At 28.5% G+C, this 20,154-nt stretch overlaps 1 protein-coding gene across 1 annotated transcript in view; it reads right to left on the bottom strand.

Annotated features, from left to right (window-relative positions):
- Positions 1-20,154, bottom strand: part of LOC123296144 (calmodulin-binding transcription activator 2) — a 68,696-nt gene that overhangs the window by 27,223 nt on the left and 21,319 nt on the right. The window contains exon 3 of the mRNA XM_044877606.1: positions 311-446. Coding sequence (XP_044733541.1) covers positions 311-446 — 136 coding nt within the window. The remainder of the gene's footprint in view (positions 1-310; positions 447-20,154) is intronic.

The raw sequence follows: 20,154 nt of genomic DNA, 5'->3' as shown, positions 1-20,154 counted from the left end.
GCAGATAGAATATTAGTACATATAACACGTGGTGCTTAAAATTCAAATGCAACTTTAACCATTCAAATAATGATTTGATGCCCTTGAAAAATGAGTGAAGAACCGCCTTAAGGGATTTTTGCCCAGTTGCAAACGCTTTGAAGTTTTTTTCTCCAAAAATATAATAAAAAGTTAAGATCTAGTACAAATATCGAAAACATAGAATAAAATTAGAATAACAATAAAGTTTTCAAAAAAAATTTTTATCTATACAAACTCCTTAATAAATAAATAAAAAGCATAAGTAAAGGTAAAGAATAAAAACACTTACTTCTGTCCCCTGTACTTTTAATTTCATATGATCTTCACGGGTGGTTTTACCATCTTTTCTTTTCTTCCAGCAATAGCCATCACGACGATATCGTACTTTCTTTCGACTATATAACAACATTGAACCACTTTTTGGTCTGAAACAAAAAAAAAAGTAAACTTAATTTATGTATTATATCTTGAACTTAAATATTTAAATTGAAGATGATTTATTCTTGAAATAAATTAATATTAATTTCGTTTTTTATATATGTTCTTAATATTTATTATTATTATTCTTGTTTAGTGATTTTTTATTGCCTTTCATTTTTTTCAATTTTAATCATTTTTTATGGGAAACTCGCCGAGGGTCGTCATAATTTTGACTGAGGTACTACAACTTTCATTTAAAAAGTTGTATTCAGGCTTGGGGAAAAGGAATAGCTTAGGATAAAAGTGAAAAAATACCATTTAAAAAGTTTAAAAATGTAGTCAAGATTGGTTTCCTGTCATCTAGTAGATCCATTACTGAAAATCGACTAAATACATCCTGAAATGGTTGAAAATTATTAGCTTTATTAAAAACATTTAGGTGACTTTACAGTTGCTTACTGCCTACCCTTTGTTTATTGAAAAGTATAGGCAAAATGGAATGATATTTCTTATTTACCACTTCTCAACTAATCTTGACCCTTTTCAAGCTACGAAGGAAGAAAATGGCAAACTATTCCGGTTTCTTATCGGCTGATCCTTCGGCTATCGTGATATCGTTTATCCATTTATATATAACTGGGTGGAAATTATTTATTTAGACGCGTACCTATATTTCAAATATTCTCTGGTTAGAACCAGTTTTTTATTTAATACAATAATATTTACTTACAAGTTTCGACAATTATTTTTTCTACTCGTTAACCATTGTTAAAATGTAAATAAATTTCTGAACAGTCGTGTACAGGTTCATTGAATGTCCAAAAGACATAAAATGTCTTAGTCGGATATTTCTGACTTTATTTATATTATACTAGTTTAATACCCACCCGCTTCACTGAGCTTAAAAGTAAGAGCCACTGCTTCATATCCTCCATGATCTTACTTAACCCCCTTCCATAACATTCGAAAGGATTGTTTTACACAACTAAAATATGTGCATAGTTTTCAATTATTTTAAGTGTGAAATAGTCATCATTCATTGAGTATATCAGATAAGATCGCCATGAAATTTTTGACATTTATTATTTTAAATTTTTACAGAACTTTGTAATTAATGGTTCAAAATTATGATTATGGAGCAGTAAAATGCCAGATTAAATTAAAATTTTTAATTTTTTTTGTTTTATTATATTTTTGTAAATTATAGCTCATGTGTTATTCTGATGTATGAGCTATATTGTTGTACAGTTTCATTCAAATCCATACCCTAGTTTTTGCGTGAAAGCGTAACAAACAAACAAACATCTTTACTTTCACATTTATAATGTAAAGAGATAGAGATAGACATAAGCTATGATACTTTAACATGTAAATCGATATATAGTATCAAAATAGCTAAAGCGTCAACCGATAAGCTGCAGTTTTTTTATGGACATTTTCTCTATATTTCTAGCTTAAAAAGGGCCCAGATAGGTAAAAAAGAGAAAAAAAACCATTCCATTTTATGTATTTATATGTTTCAATAACCAAAGTCCAAACAGAGAGCAGCTTTAAATTCAGTCGAAGTGCACAGGCAACAAAACTTTTCTGTTTTATTCGAAAATCTGATAGTATGTTGTTGGAAAAATAAGCAATTAACATTTTTTAAGAATTAAAATAATACTGTCAAAAAATTTTCAATATACATTAAAAATATTGTAAACCGTGTAGTTATTACCCATAACATGGAATACAATTTGATATACGTGTAAAGCTTGTAATTCTCATAAATATAAACATGCTGTAAAAGTGTATTCATAAGGTGTTTCAGGTTACACAAATATCAAAATTGAGCTTATTTGTATTATTTTCTTGAAAATCGCAACAACTGTTCACTAAATAAACGCTAGTGCTAAAAGCGAGTACAATTTTTCAATTCCATAACAGCCAAGTATCTAGACTAAAATTGAGAGTATACACGGCCATTATTTACCTTTAATTTATTTTTCGATAATTTATGCTATAAAAATTAAATTACGCATATTTCTTATTTATACAGCTATTTAAAGTAATGACACCGTTCTTCTCCCAGGAAAAGAGCTCATTGAATGTTGAATATTTTCACAGGTAACATAATTTTTTGTTGGCCGTAATTCTCAAAAATCAAAGTGTTGTTAAAAAGTCTCTTTTTGTGAATGTATCTTGTACAGTTATACGTTTCCTACCAATATAAATTAATGTAAAAGTCTGGTTTTTGGTAGATATATGTCTTCGTTCAATAATTTTTTCTATCCTTGGTGTTTTTTTTTTACAATCAGCAAAAGTGACGATATGAAATTGGCGTTATTGAAAGTGCAATAATTTAAACATGATAATGAGCATTTTATGTTTAAAATTGGCAAAGGCTGTGGTGTATTGGTTTTGAGATAATAGGCTTTTACCTTAAATTTCAAAAATTGGTTGTTACGTATCCAGGGCCGGATTTAAAATTCTGCCGCCCTGGGGCACTGAAGAAAATGCCGCCCTATGACTGAAATTTTATTTTAATAGTTTTGATATCTTATTGGAAATAAATTATTTAATAGTTTTCACTTAAATTTGCTATATCATAATATACAAAATTTTAATTTGATACATAATGCATAAATTATATTTCTTGAAAGATGAAATGTTTATTTAAAAGAATTAGTTAATTATATATTGTATAGAAAATGTTTTCTCACTTTCCAAATTTTGCCGCCCTAGAAAATTTGCCGCTCTGGGCACTAGCCCCGATTGCCCCTAGTGTAAATCCACCACTGTACGTATCTGATTTACACCAAGAAAGTATTATTAAAAAAAAAAACTATTTCCCTTATGTATTTGGCATTTTAAAAAACCAATTCAAATTTACTTCTAAAACAGTGCAGAGAATCATGGCGTCCTGAATGACATCAAACCGTGACACACAATCATATTTGGATATGTAAGTTTACAAGTATTTGCAAGTTTACCTGTTTTTGTGTTTGTAAGCTTACATAGCTTTTTATATGGCGTGAAGTAGTACCTTCAAAGTACACCTCATTGGTTTATGCTGTCACGTGATTGGATGGATAATTTTAAAGAATTTATTTTAAATAATTAATTTTAAATTAAAAAACTAGACAAGATATTTGTCAGTATTTAGTTAACGCTGTATCATATTAAAAATCATCAATTATAATCGAGAGACCATGATGTAAATAAATATCGTATACTATATTAAAAGTAAACAAAAACAAAAAGTAATAATTACTTTTGTGTTTTATTATCTACATGACATGATTAATCATTAGAAATTTTTATCCAATCGATTTATTCTTAGTGGATAAAAGCCTATAAATGGAATATGGTAAGAAGCACACGATTTGCCATTAGAGTACCTACATATTTTAAGTTAAGAAGTTTTCCTAACTTTTTTTGGTTGGAGTTTTATGTCTTCCTTTTAAAATTGCGACATCTTAGAATCACATCACCAGTAACACCTTGTAAGCATAAAAGTATTATTATTATTACAACACACCTATACTTGGTGGTGATAGTGGGTGATGTAGATAAAGATACCTAGAACATCGTATTAGGTAATAACGTAATAGACCCATTAAAACAGAAATGTAATTTTCGTTTTTAGCACATATCGTATATTTTGTTTAGATGACACCATATTTGAAATAAATAACTAATATAAGGTATAAGCATAAAATGGTATACAACATCAGCTCTGAACGGCATTGGTGGTTGTTGGTACCTACTCCGATAATACTTAACCAAGTATCCTCCACCATACCATATTATGTTTTTGATCATCAACATCATCATCGTCATCTTCTTTTAAGAGCTAAGCAATACTACTCGACTAAAACAGGAAAGAAGTTGGGTTCGTACATTCTGGGATAGGAAGAAGGAACTATAACTATATCGTCTAGAAAATTGTCTATTAACAGTTACTGGTATAAAACATAACATAACTGTTCTTTTTATGGACATAGACATCGTCAATGTCTTATGTTTTGTTTATCGGTTCGTTATTTTGGTGTATAATGTATTGTGTGCAACAGAAATATAGGTATTTTAGGACATATTAACCATTGATGAGATGTTAGATTTGTATTTAATGTGCAGTAAATATTCATGATATTGAGCTAAGTGGCCTAGTGTTCTAAGGTAAGTATTATAGTTTGGTTACTGAGAAATGAAAGATTCATCTGTCTTTGAAGACAGACGAATCCATTTCCATCTTTCTAGTTGAATAATTTTGTCTTTTAAAGACGTGATATTGACTTTTATAGATTCAGTTTTATTAGACTTAAGGGGGTAAAATTTTATTAATATTAGAGCATACCAGGTTAACCTAATCTAGAGTATACTAGCTTAATCGAGATCAACTTTTCGATAAAAAACTAATCTCCTCTTTATATTTAGATATTTTTGTAGGCGAAACAGTACACGAAAAAAAATTTACTACTAGTAATACTTATTAACAGGTGTATGGGTTCGGTTACTTTTATTGTTAAAAATGTTGAATTTATTCCCTTTTATTATAAATATAAATGATTTACATATAAATAAATTTCGATTCACCGACTTCGCCACCATTGGGAGGCCAATAATACCTTTACATGGCAACATGGATATTAATATATTAAAAATTCTGAGACACTTGCCCAAAACATTCTTTTATGGGAAAAAATATAAACATTTGTTAATAAAATACCGACACCTTCAAAGAGGTTCGTTTCCACAATGCCAAAAGTCACAAGTGCACTTGTTAAAAGTTGGTTTTATACTTGTGGGTAGTACACATTTAAAAAATAAGCTAGTGGAGCACCACTTTCTCATAAATTGACAGTGAGCTAATCAGGCTTCCGTACCTTATACAGTCTCTTGTACTATAAAGGAAAAAATATTCATGTATTTAATGTTAAAAAAAAAGATAATTAAATTGTAATTAGTATATTACATAATTGTATAATGTTTTATCTTGAAATCATATACCTAACTAACACACAAACACACAGATACCCCTATCTCCTTTTTCCCCTTTCTATAGTCAATTTTCATTCAGTGTGTATGAAATTTCACGAATAATATAATATTCTTCTATATCATCAAAATGTAGAATGGGGTTGGTATTTCATTTTCAATAGGGTCGGTTCTTTGTGATTAACATAATACTTAATTAAATTATAAAGTGAATGTTGTTATGTTGTTATGGTGTGTCTATGTGTCTCTTGCCTTTCTCTCATCAACTTTCTTATAGAAAGTTATTTCTTTCACCAGGAAAAAATTACAATCCTAAAATATCATTCATGCAAATGCATATGTATGTATGTATTTTATACGATAATTCCCGAATAAACCATTCGATCAATTTCATTTTCTGACTAAAGCAATCTATTTGGAGTGTACCAGCAAACGTCAGTTTTGTGGGAAACAAGCATAAAGTATGAAATTTTTCGGTTTATATTAGAAAATTTGAAGTATTGATGACAACTAAAGTTGTAGTTTTAGTTGAGTTCCATGAGTTAACATTTTTCTGATAAGATTAAGGTGTGAAGAGTGAACATAGTCGATATGTAGACGAAAAATTATAGCTTTGTTTTTTTGTGTATATCTAGAACTTCATTGGTCTATAATATTCAAAAATTGAAAAACCTAGCAAGTTTGGAATAACGGACACGTTGAAAGAAATTCTTACAATCGAAATGAATAAACTTATCAGGAGGTTAATGTGCTGGTCCTTGTAAGTCATATTCACATGGTTTGTCTTTTAGTTTTGTTACATCATAATGAATTTCATTTAAAAACAAAATTTTTGTGACAACTAAGAGTCATACAACTAAACTTCCTATCTACTTTTGTTTTTCACGTACGGTTGCTTGTTATTTGCTGTTAGGTGTACAATAAATTAATGTCAAAAATCCTTTTACCCTGTGTCAATGTGCATCCTAATTGTAATACAGGATCGGGCTAAATTTTGTTTATCATTTCAGATGATGAATTCTAACTTCATGAATAGAAAAGTGAAGTTAGTTTTAAAAAATCTTTACTAGTATGCAAGATATGAACGTTTAAAATTGAACATAGAGGCAGATACCCACTAGTGCCGTCATTGCACGATATCGTCAAAGAGATTAATATAAAACTTTGTTTTGCTAAAAGGAGATGGGCAACCTTTGAATGCAATCTTTGATTGCTTATAACTTTTATGTTATTTAATCAATATTAAATTCACTTTCAAATTTTGTCATGGTGTCAAGTCTAGTTTTAAATTTGTATGGGTAATATGGCCAATTGGACATTATCCCCTATTGAGTGATAAGTTTATTTGTATAATGTGTTGTGTAATTTAGAATAATTAGTTTTTTTTTCAAGTCATTTGGGGAAACACCAAAAATAATTGAAAAAAATGAAAATAGAAAAGTATTTCCATGAGAATAATTAAAATAAACCTATTATTTTATATAAACCCATCCATTAAAATGCCCTATTGGTATTCTATGAGAAAAGTGGAGTGTTTCAATATTATCCCGTATCTTCTAATATCATTGGGGCATCACTCTTCATTCAATTCAAATTTCAAAGAAAAATGATCATTTTGGTAGAAAATAATGGTAGCCTTATTTTTTAAATTTTGTCTGTTCGTTCCATTCCCATAAATGTGACAGTGGCAACTTTTCTCTTTAACTGACTATTAGAAGGAAAATGATAAAAAATCGGTGTATTCAAGTTGTTTGAGTTAACCAGCAAACCAACAACAGTCAAATTATTAAAAACAAATTTACTATTTAAAGTTTAAGTAACGATAAAAAAGTCAATATTTAATCGTCAATAATGATAATGAAAAAGATAATTTTTACTTACATTAAATTATTTCAAGTCAATAATTTAAATATATGTTTTAAACCAAGATATAAGGTTTAAATATAATATGACGACGAATTATATTTAACATAAAGATACCAAAAATTACTCTCGACATTCTATTCAATATTATATTACTAAGAGTACAAAATTTTAATTATTTAGAAAATGCTTTCGAAGTGTATCGAGATAGATACCTATACTTCATCATCTCTTATAAATAATAATTTTTGTATATTTTTAATATAATATAGAAATTTGATATCATTGTATAAAATAACATAATATTATATTCAGAAAAAGAGTATATAATGAAGAATTAAATGCTTGCGACATACTTCTAGATAAAGGATGATTATTAACTTCTCAGAATAGTGAAGTTCTTGTAATCGATATAAAAATTCAAATAGAAATTTTCAGCTTATCTTTACATTTCATGGTCAGGATAATATGTATTAAGTTAATTTCAGATTGACGCCTGTGAGTACGTAATATGTGTGCGTGTTTTTGAGGAAATTTTTTCATTCACGATTTCTGAATAAAGGGTGGAATCAATCACTAGAAAAACAAAACTTGAAATTTTTTTATAATATTTTTCGTTGTAATTTACTCTCTGATCATTTTTTCTGAAATGATAATATTTACGGAAATATTGATTTATAATAGGGAATATTCATTAAATTTAAATATGGTTTAAATATTTTTCTTCCGTAACTTTAATAACTGGACATTTCAACTAAACCATTATTTTTGTAAATAATATCTTTTTAATTGCTTAAAATTAATTAATAAGCACAAATTCAATGAGGGCATTTAAAAATTTCTAAAACGGAAATTCAAATTTTTATACGTACGTGACATCATAGTACGGGCTTGTCAAATTTGTTGATATACTGTATGATATTAATTACTTACATTTTATATGGTATTTCATTAAATTATACTATTCTACGGCTTTTTATTAGAAAACTTAATAATAACGAGTGTAAATTCTGTCTTGTAAATTCATTATTAAAAAAGTGTAAATTATACATTGAACTGTCACCAATTGACAGATCACGTACTTATACGTCATCAACAGAGAGCGCCAAAAAACTGCGTTTAAATATCTCAAAATTTTAATGTATTTTAAATATTTTTTCATTTAAATACAGCATTTTTAAGCAGTATTTATATTTTTTACTTTGTTATAACGGTGTAAACAATAAATTAAAAATATAAAAAATACATGAATATTCCCTATTGATTTTATGAATTTTTACAGTACAAGAACAAACTGGTCTTTATAAATACTCTAGTTTTTTTTTGGAATTAAAAACTATGCATTTATATTTGACCTAGGTTCGAGTATATTCAGTTGTTAAGAAAATTCTAAATGATGTCAAAGTCTTATATTTAAACTATAAATTATATGGCATGAATAAATTTTGTTCTGCAATCAATGTTTTTTTTGCTCCATCAACCATTCATCGTCATCGATTACAAGCTACTTGAAAGCTGTTACTGATGTTATTCAATGTAAAAGTGAAAACGAACTCATGGGTGGATGATAGTATAATGGATATAAGAAAAGTGGTAAATGAGTAACAACTGGTGTGCTTGTGTATTATGATCAATAGGTAGAGACATGAAACGTTACACAAAGTTATGAAAATTGGTCATAAAAGAGCTGCGTAAACTTAGAAAACTCTCTTACAAGAATAATTAAAAATAAAATTATCATTCTCTTGTCTTAAAATAAGTGAAGAATAGTTAGAGCTTATCTGCTATGTTTATTATTTATTAAAATTTATTAGAAGTAGTTAACCATTGCTTCGCTGAACAATTCTAACTTTATGAATAACTATTATCACACAATGTTATCTCTATCCTTCTTGACGCTCAAAAGGCTGAACTTGGTCTTCGGCATCGGAGTTCGTTTTGCTTGGAACACAGTCTACTCAAAGTTGTTGGTGTTTTATTATTAATACTGTGGAACTTGGATAAGTGAGACCTGGATTAGTGAGAAATCTCCATAAATGGAACTCATGCTGAGATCTCTACACTTCGGCACTGAATTATCTCTGTTAGTGAGACGAAACAAACTTCTATATCTGGGATTCGTTCTTATGACTTTATTGTCGTAGTCACCTCTATATCTGAGATAGCGAGTGAATTTTATATGCATTAACCTCTGTAACTGAGAACTGAGATGGAATGGACAATATTTTAGTTTTGCTTTACTATCATACTTTCATATAATAAATATGAAATTCAAGCACAATGTTCTGAAGGACAAGGAAAGCTAAAACGTGTACGTTTATCAACTTATCAAAAGGCACAAGATTTCGCGCGAAGGCTCGGTATTCATCATTTTTGTAGCAGCAATGCTTGGTTAGAAGGGTTTAGAAAAAGAAACGATACAGTTTTCAAAGCAATTTGTAGAGAAAATAACGCTGTTGATGCTAACAAATGGATAGACTCGATGGAAATTTGAAACCAATAGCTCATCTTCCATGACAAAGAAATTCCCTAATAGGTGTGGGTGGCAATGGTGTTAAGAATTTGAATGTGTTATCATCGCTCTCATCATGAACAATGTATATTACGTGATGATCTGATCTATTCTTTATATAATACGTATACACATAAATGTGATTATAGATCTATCTACATAAACAGCACATACATTTATCTACCTACCTGAATCTGCCCCCACCACCGTCTTTAACCCTATCCTCTAAAATTTTTATTGGTTGCTTTCATATTATTATTATGGTAAAATGTTACGTGTACTATTCAAACATTCATAAGAGTTGCTGTCGCTACTTTTTCTTAGTTACCCTTTTATAATATTTTTGTTACAAAATTTTATATAATATTATACAAGCTGTTCATTTGTTTTGAATTGGTTAATATACAGTTATTCACGTCAGATATGGATTTCATACTCGACAGAAACTCTGCTCCGGTTGTTGAGTAAAACATCCTGTAAAAATCAGTTTCTAACCCATTTTCCAATATAGTTTGTTTCTGGAAATATTGTCTAAAATACAAACAAATAATTAAGTTTAGACAGGCAATTGTTGATCCGGAAAATAATTTATTCCTCGAAAATTCATTCTAAATTTTTCACGTGGAAAAACTATTTATTTGGAGATATAGATTATTTAAGCTTATTATCGAGAGTTATGTTGATGAAAACCATAAAAAATGATGGTATTCACATTTGTAAAGAATAACCGCCATGATTACCTACCGAGATTCCGAATGACTCCAAGACAGGGTAAAAATTTTTGTTGTTTCAAAATTCAGACACTTACTTGGTCCATGTTATAGTGGTCAAACCTAAGCCAAATTGAGTTTTAAGCCAAAAAAATGATTGCCTGCATGAAAAATGATCCAAGTTGAGGCAAGAAAGTGTGCTGTGGAGATATTATGCGATAATAAATTTTTATTATACTATATCTGACACCGCTGACAACAACGGTAAGGGTGTTGTTAAGCCTCATTATTAAAAGGAAGGATTTGTAACGACCTGGCGATTCTTATTTCTTATTGATCTTATACAAGATCAATTAGATCCACGGTTACCATTTCGAATATTTTGAACGTTGATTTCACTTACAACCAATTACCATCAGAAAGTGGACTTAAATACCAATCAAGTTGTTTTCATTTTCTATCAAAGTATTCTTCATTATATGTATTTGATTCTGATACCGGGAATTGAATCCCAGCCTCTTGGTTGAAAGCTTGCAGGTTCATGAAGCGGCTAGTTTGTAATGTTCAGGTATTTGTAACTCATCCTGTATAATGTTTAAGTAAAATAATGAATGTCTTTATGAACGAAGACGTGTGTAATTCGAAAAGAAAATAAAGAAAATACTTTTTTTGTGAATATTTAAAAATTCTTTTTTTATTATTTAAATTTTGATGAATAAAATAAAGTGTGAAATTAGGCTTATTTTCTATGATCTAATAGATCTTTAGTATTGCAATTAATGAAATTGATGGCTTAGAGCCTTATTGCTTAAAGAAAGTTTCTTTTTGGGTAGAATTATACAAATCTACTTTTTCTGAAATATTGATAAATGTTAAACCTCACTATGGAATTATTTCATTTATAAGAAAACTATGTTCATACATCCAACGTTTATATTTTAAGGCCAAGTATCAGAAAATTCTAAATTGTTTATACTTATTAAGGATATTATAATACTTTTGCCATCAAAAGTTAAGATATTAAACTATTAAAGTTGATTGATAGTCTCTAATCGGAGAAAAACTTAATTAAAGCTCGGATCATTAACACGCAGAGCATACGATAGGCTGTTTTTTAACGAGTTCAGTAATTCTAGAAAAAAAAAACTGTCAGATATTTTCAAAAAACTAACTGGTTATGTATTTGTATCTGTTAAAAAGTTTAAAAAAAATAAAAACAAAAACTGTGGCACTTTGCTGAAATATAATACTGCAAAATTAAACCATTTTATTGTTGACGCCACTATAGTAAGAATATTGTGGTTGTAAGAGAAATAACTATAGCAGCAAACTTTTAAATAATTGACCTTACACAATATATTGTATGAGAAATAGTTGTAAGATTAAGAATTATACCTTATTTTACTGTAAGCTTACATACTCTATCCGCGCACATAATCCAAAACTTTTTGACAATATTGTAACAAGACAACAGCCTTAAATTCTCTCCTTTTTATATAAAACCGATTTAAACGAGACAGACAAACTTTCTTTTGTGAAAGAAGTCTCGCTTATACCACTTATTCAAAAATATTTTTTTTATATTTTGAATAAATTTTATAAAAAAAGAAACTACACGCATAAAAAAACTTATGATCAAATATTTTTTTCGTAAATGTGTTCCTTTAACGTATATAAAAATAATACTCTTCGCCCAAGGACGCATTATTGAAACTTTTTTTTATTTTATAGTGATATTTTTGTTTTTTTTTTTGAAAAGTTTAGAATTACAATTACTATTATCAATTTTTTGTGGCCTAGTTTTTTTCTTCACGTTGTTGTTCGAATGAATATGTATTATCATTATTCAAAGAAGATTCAAATGAAAGACAACATCGAAAGGGAATTTTTTTTTGTAATGTAAATTACTCCAATAATAAAACAAAATTAATTTTAGACGAATTTCACGATCAGTCGTATAGAATATGTCTGTTAATTCAACAAAAAAATAAATGTTCAACAAAAGTTTTTCTATTACGGAAAACATAAATATTTGAAACGGATTGTCTAGAATCGGAAACGGATTGTTCCTTTTTTGATATATCTATAAGTAAGTAATTGAAAAAAATACAGGTATACCCAGAATCGAACCAAGGCTTCTCTGATTCATGCCAAGCGCCTTTACCAACTAAGCAATACATACCAGGATTATTGCAGGGCAATTTTTCAACGTAACGAATTTTTATTTGCATATGATAGTCAACTTATTTATAACTTTATTTCTTTATTTATTTCTTTATTTATTTATTATTTTTTGTTTGTTTACTAAATTTGGTAAACAAATTTAAACATCAAAATCGATTTTCGATTTTTATTAATGTTTATGATATAATGGTGTCAAGTATAGAGGCAAACAACCTTTTGTCTTACTCTTAAGTAAAGGAGATGCTTACAAAATAAATGACGTTCTGCCCAAGATTTGGTACAGTGTATTTGTAAATTCATAACCTTATAAAATGATATGCCATTGTTTACACATCACAGTGTCACATTTAGACTCTCAACTACTGAACCAATTTTGATGAAATTTTTACAACTTTTAAATTTAGGTTCTTACTTAAATAACAAATTCAAGCTTATATCATAGATTTTTAGATGTTTAGGAAAGCAAGCCCGAATAATCTTTCCTGCCCCATTGAGGCACGCAACCAAGATTTTTTAGTATGGCGGAATTATTTTCCCATTCTTTTTCCATTTGGCCATCCAGAGTCGGTATTCATTTATAATCATCACTTCATTAATGAATCGCCGGTACATCTGAACCACTTTTTTTACTGCCTGAAGATCGATATTCATTGATAACGGAATCTAATATAGGTGTATGCAAATTGATTTTCTAAAGTACTCTTCTACCGATTTTGCTAGGATTTTTGTTTCGATTTTTGGAATCTATAAATGGTTTTTTAAACTAACTTCTAAACAACAACAAAATATTCTCCCAAAAATTATCAGATGGGGGTTTAGTATGAATTTAGGAACAATAGACTAACTATTTAAAGCGATTAATGTTTTTTTTTATTAAATCATAAGTCTATTTGGGTTATGAGCATGCCCATCATGTTTATATGCGTGGGTCCGAAACTGATAAATATAATTGAAAAAAAAAAAAATACATGTACCGGATCCAAAATTGAACCGGGGTCTCTTGAATTTATGGCTTTACCAACTGGGCAGCGTATCTTTTGCCCGATTACGATTTACGATTTTAAATTGATTAATGTAATCAATCTTATTTTACTAATCTTATTTTTTTAAAGTAAAATCTTCAATTTTTGAACCTATATCTGATTTTGTTTTTCAATTTTGAATTTTATAAAAGTGATGAAAAGTACAGTCGCACTTTTTTGATGTTTTTACGGGATATACTTGAAACATTCGGTCGAATTGGAATTATAAATGTAAACTGAAACAATTTAAAATACAATTTACCAAATGTTATAAGATATATTCATTGTTTAATTTTTAATTCAAATATAATTCTGTCCAGAAAATTGAGCATAGCATAAATAGATTCAAATAAAATTCAAGCATTCGACTTAAACTATGTACAAACTTTATTGCACTTGTGATTATTTCAAATGCAATAAATGTAAAATTGTTTATTATACAATAAACAGTATATGTGATTTGCATACAATTTAATCGTAGATTGAAGTGAAATTACAGGATGTTCGAAGACTTATTCAAGTTTATCTTAAATCAGAAATCTGCAAAACTGGGAAAATAATTAGGAAAAGAAGTGAGTATAACTGAATATTTATAAAAACTAATATAAAAAAAATATTTTATGCATGTATGCATATTATTTGGAACGCTCTGTAGTGCCTAAACGGCTTGATAAATTTCAGCTTGAAGGGTGTCGTTAGATTTGTCTTAATTGCGAGAGTGACACTGTTGGGACACTTTTTTTAGTGTTGGGACACTAAAAAGTCTAAAATAAAATAAGTAATTAAAAAAATACACAATTCCAGTAGTTTGCAAAGCGACTTTAGCAGCTGAGGCCCATTAAAATCTAGACCGACTCAAATTTTTCCAATAATGGGCCCCGACTGTTTAAGCCGCTGTGGAAACTACTGGACTTGGTTGTTTCTTTTCAGAATATATACAACGCAGTCAGGCTTTTTATTTTTTAATTATTGATTTTATTCATTTGATCTGAGTAGTCTTTATATGAAATTTTTCCTACCAACAAATTGCCGAAATAGTAAAAAATGTTTGACGCAACATTGATAGTATCGTACCATTAGATATATGTGATGGGTTTGTAGAATACTAAAATGAACATTTTCACTATAAAAATTAGACACCACATGACTGTCATGACATCCTTGTACGTTTATAAAATTCAAAAATGATTTGGATATAATTAAAAAGAATATTATTTTTTAGTTTGTGGTTTTCTCAAGGTTTTTTCTATAAAACTATGAAAAATACTGGAACGTTTCTTGCTTCAAACATGTATTTGAAGTTGATGAAGCACGCACACTTAAATGTCTGATTGATAACAATGATAAAACTGTTTAGTTTTAATAACGATTATTATTATTTCTCGGAAGCCTGAGGAAATTCAGGAAGATCTTTTTCGCGATTATAATACTTTTTTACGTACAAGGAAGTAAAAGGGTTATTATAACTTTTTTTTTGTAAATCTCAAAATATTAACGTAAACCATAAAATATAATAATTTATAAAACACATGTAAATTCTATACCGCACCACAACATGGCTACAAAAATTATATAACAACGCTTTAACCTTTTATGATCGTTAAAGCGTGAGTTTATAAATAAAAGAAAAAGTAATTAAAAGTTATTTCAAGAGTTTATCAGTTAGGATTTTTTTATGCTTTTAATTTTATATATGTAAAATATCCGTTAATTTCTTTACATGAAATACAAAAAATTAAATTTTTAAATATTATTTATATTAAAATATTATTTTAGTGAAAATGTATTTAAATTGTAGTTAAACTGTATATTCAGTGAATTGATGAATATAATAGGGTACTCTCACTTGTGAAAAATAACTTATGAAATTTGAAAAAAGTTAAAATTTATGTAAAATATAATTAAATATTCTGATTTCGAGTCATAAAAGCACATTTTTCTTTTATAATATTAAAATTAAAAATCGTAATTTTTAAACTGTATATCACGTGACCTAAAACGAGGGTAAGCCCTTATGTGATGTCGTATAGACCATCAGTTAGTTCAGTGTAGGCAGCTGGGTATAATATATCCATTGATAATACGTTTTTATATTTATTATAATCAGTTGTCTATGAATAAATCAGTCAAACTTGTCTGTGTTCCTATAATGATACCGATATTACGTCACAAAATTGGATGCCCGTGTTTTTGACAGTTTAAAATAGGTTTGAAATTTAATTTAAGTTTTTGGCAAGAAAGCGTGTGTATTTTTCCGAAATAAATTTTTGGTGGCTTTTTATTAGCAAAATCAACATTTTGAAGTACTTTTTTTTAAATATAGTGGAATACCCTATTAATGAAATATTCCATAATTTCGAGCTAATTTTAAGGTGTTTCAAAACTTAAAGGAAAAGCTTGAACATTGAACTTAGCTAGAAAAAACCGTACCCAATGCCGATACCAAAAAAGAAAAAAAAACTACGAGTCCTACTCGAGCTTATTTCGAACTATCATTTGCAATATTCACATTTTCCAAAGTGTTTAGTTTTACCGAAAATTCAAGAAAAGTGTGCCATTAAAATTTCGAACTATTTTCGGGATACAAACTGGTACTGCAGCCTTTTGAAAAAAACAAAATTTCCAGAAAATCGTAACGCAAAACAAAAATCATAAGTAATTTATTTTTAGAAAATGTTAAATATGGCAAAAAGCTGTTCTAGCAGCTCTCTTAGCTCAAAATTTGGATATTACTCTTAACATTATAAACTTTTGTCAATAACTTAATTTAGAGTGTAAAATTTGGATTTTCTGGAAAATTGCTACGTTTTTAAAGGTTTCACTGCTAGTTTATAGCTTGAAAATCGTTCGAAACTTGGGTACCACTTTACCATATTTTATTCGTTGATGAAAATTTGAAAAACACTTTTCTTGAACTTGCGAGAAAACTATAATTTTTGAAAATGAATGGCACTTCGAAATTGTAGTTTTTTTTTGGCATTGGTTACAGTTTTCACTAGCTAATTTCAATGATTTAAGCCATTATAATAGTTAAAATAATAAATTCGATATGTCTCAAAGCCGTAGCAAGCAAAAGAAAATTTGAGAATTGATGTAGGAGAAAGCAGTTTGAAGCCTGGATACATTTTCTGACCTAAATACCATTCTGTAAATGAACATGAATTGTATACACCTTGGTTCAATTTGGCAAAAAAAGAATCGGTTAATTAATATAAAACTATTTTAATTGCCAAATAAATTTTACAACAATAATTCACTTTAAATCCAACGAGTACACTAAATAATGTAGATTTAGAGTAAACTAAATAATATAGTATTTAGAAAATACTTTGTTAATCTTACGACTTTTAACTATCTGATACGTACATCTAAAAGATGTAATTCAAACCATTACCACCTATTCGCTCCGAGCGTGAATTTCGTTTCCATGACAACGATACACTACTTTAATTATAGAATTAATGGATGCATATATAATTGTGTGGATTGCATTGAAAACTTACATTTAAAATTTAATATTCTTGTTTCACAAATTTAAATAAATAATTACGATAATTAACATTTGAAAAATAATATTTGTACAATTTGATTTCTTATTTTCACAATTTTTAATGCATTAAGTTTAATTAATTAGTGTTTTTCAATCATTTTAATTTGACAGTTTCTATATCATTAACATGTAAATAATTGCAAATTAGTCATAACAGCCCACTTTATCTCCAAAATTTTTCACTTAAAGCGCTGGCATCGATTTTATTATCCCTACCATGACTACGCACACAACGAATAAAAGCACCTTTTAGATAACATTAAAACTGATAAAGATTTAATCATATACTTTACCTAATTCAATTGACTGTATCTAGTTATATGTACTAGATAGTTGCATTAGAGTAAGTGAATTATAATTGTAAACTAAGACTTAAAAACAAATGTCATCTAAAGTATTCCTTGTGCATAGAACGGAATTTAACACCCCCTCTCAGAAATATTTATAAGTGTAATGTCTGTTTGTTATACAAGCTGGGGCTTATTAATCAATGTTTTTTGATCGGAAAATACTTGGTTATTGGAAGTTGCAATATATTCCTTGACTCAAGGCATTTGTGTTTCGGTCCAATTATATAGTCAAATTCTGTTTCAAGAGAGGGTTTTTTCGATTGTACGTTCTACTGACTTAATACACTAGCATCTTCCAGATGATCGTAAAAAACACGATTTTGCGCGTAGTTTGGAAACAATAACTAAGACCTCACTTATAATATAAATATCAACTAGCAGCAAATATACTAGATAAAAAAATTGAAAAAATAATTAATGTATTTCAAAATGTTTCACAACCGATTTCTCGCCCGATATTTCGAATGTTACCGATCAATTAATCAAGCGCGCAATATTCGCACATATTCAGGCAACTATTGAAGAAAATTTTAAGCACAGATACGTTTATAAAAAAGCAACCGTATATGAGCTATTGAAATTTATAGAAAAACGGCTTTTTGTCGATAAAAGCGATGTTTTCCCAAATTTTTCAATATTATTCAAATTTGCAAAAACGCTCTTCTTGAGCAAATTAAGGACTAACTTTTCACTAAGCGTCGTTTAAAAATATATTTTTTTCAAGGACATACGGGCTTTTCAAAAATACAATTTTTAACAGTTTTTTTTTTCTTCAATAAATTGTTATTTGATAATTTGTTGACATGTAACTAGGCTAGATCCGAAATAAAAAGTTACACATTTTTTGTTCAAACCTTTTTTATACAAAGCGTATTTTAAACAAATCTAAAAAAACTGTTTTCCATCAACTTTTTCAGCCATTTTGAATGTGATCCCGCGCTTAAAAAGTTTAAAAAAATAGTTCATTGGATTCTACGGTAAATTTCAGATTTTTTGCATGTATTGCATTGCTGTATCTTGGCTTTGGCTCGAAAAATGTAGAATGACCAGTCTATGAAGAAAATAGCAGGCATTCATTAATCTAAATAATAATCATTTTTATTATCTAAACTAAATGTAGCGTTGGTGCAAAAGAAAAAGCATCTACAAAAACAAAAAAAAGTTTTAAGCAAAAATTGTACAGCTCTAAAATCGTATTATAGGAGCCTGGGCAATATGAAGTTTACTTAGATTTACGAGGTCTTTTAAAAGTCACCTCTTGATGATAACTGATAAGAAACAATCTAAATCTCCAAAAAAAACTAAAAACAAATATATTCAGCAGAAGTAATTCTAGTAAAATTAGTAAAATGTTTTCTTGCGAGCATATTTTTGCCTCTACAATTTTTGTTTTAAACTTTATAAAATTGGAGCACGTTGTATAGCCGAATAGAACTTAATAAATTGTTTAATACTTAATTGTTCCGATATAGGTAATAATATGTATAATTAATTATTTACTATTTTAAAGTTTTGTTTTGTACATATAGTAGAATGAAATAAGTAAATACAATGGGCTTGGTTTACTCCCTTGTTCTGCTGGCTCTGACTGTAATAAGCGACGAGCGGCAAGCGACATATAATCAACAATTGTAATTACGAAGTAGTTAAGTTAAATCTGTTGTTACTCTGGCTGCCTAGTATATAGCTTCCTGTGCTTTCAGTCAAGTAGTCTTATATTTGTATGTAGGGGAGAGTATAGTATCTGGGATCAAAATTAACATTTATTGATTTTTTAAGGCTATTATTTAAAATATCACAACGAAGCAAGTACCTATTTGGAGCACTCTTATTCCTTAATACTATAAACATTTTTGAATATTTAAATATTAAACAGCTATCAATGTGTGATCAATGTTATAGCGTGGCATGGATCATCAATACGTTCGTTCTCTTCAACATGTAATCTATACAGTTCACTCTAGAGAACAGCTACGTATAATGTAAATGATTGGAACACTGAAAATTTTTCTTACAAGTATTCTCTTGTAAGAAAGGTTTTCTTACAAGTATTCTCTATTCTGGACGCTTCAACTGGTTTTTTTAACCCAATATCTGTCAAGAAATTTCAGAATGATTCAAGGTACATTGCTTTCTGGGCACTACATCTTACCCCATACACTTATATACAGACAGTATATATTTTATCTAATCCTGTTACATTTCTCTCATGTGTTAATTAAATACTACTTCTAGAAGGTTTTAGTTCTCTACATCACCTTTATAGAAACAACAACATAGAAGAAGTCTAGTACCTACACTTACTAGTTAAGTAGTGAAGTAACTCGACTCTATTACATAACTAACATAGAATAGACAAACTTTTCTACTACTTCTTATAATATGTTTTGGTTATATCAAGTAGTGAAAATGAATGAACACTGTTGAACACAGTTTAATACAAGTTGTGGGAGGTATGACCTATGGTACCCGTCCTGTAATTTTTTATTTAGTAAAATATTGTATACATTGATGAATTATTAGGGTAAGAAAAAATAAGTAG

The sequence above is a fragment of the Chrysoperla carnea genome, chromosome 3 (assembly GCF_905475395.1).
Source record: "Chrysoperla carnea chromosome 3, inChrCarn1.1, whole genome shotgun sequence".
Lineage (NCBI taxonomy): Eukaryota > Metazoa > Arthropoda > Insecta > Neuroptera > Chrysopidae > Chrysoperla > Chrysoperla carnea.
The sequence above is the reverse complement of the archived record's forward strand: the minus strand, read 5'-3'. Positions and strand labels throughout refer to the sequence as shown.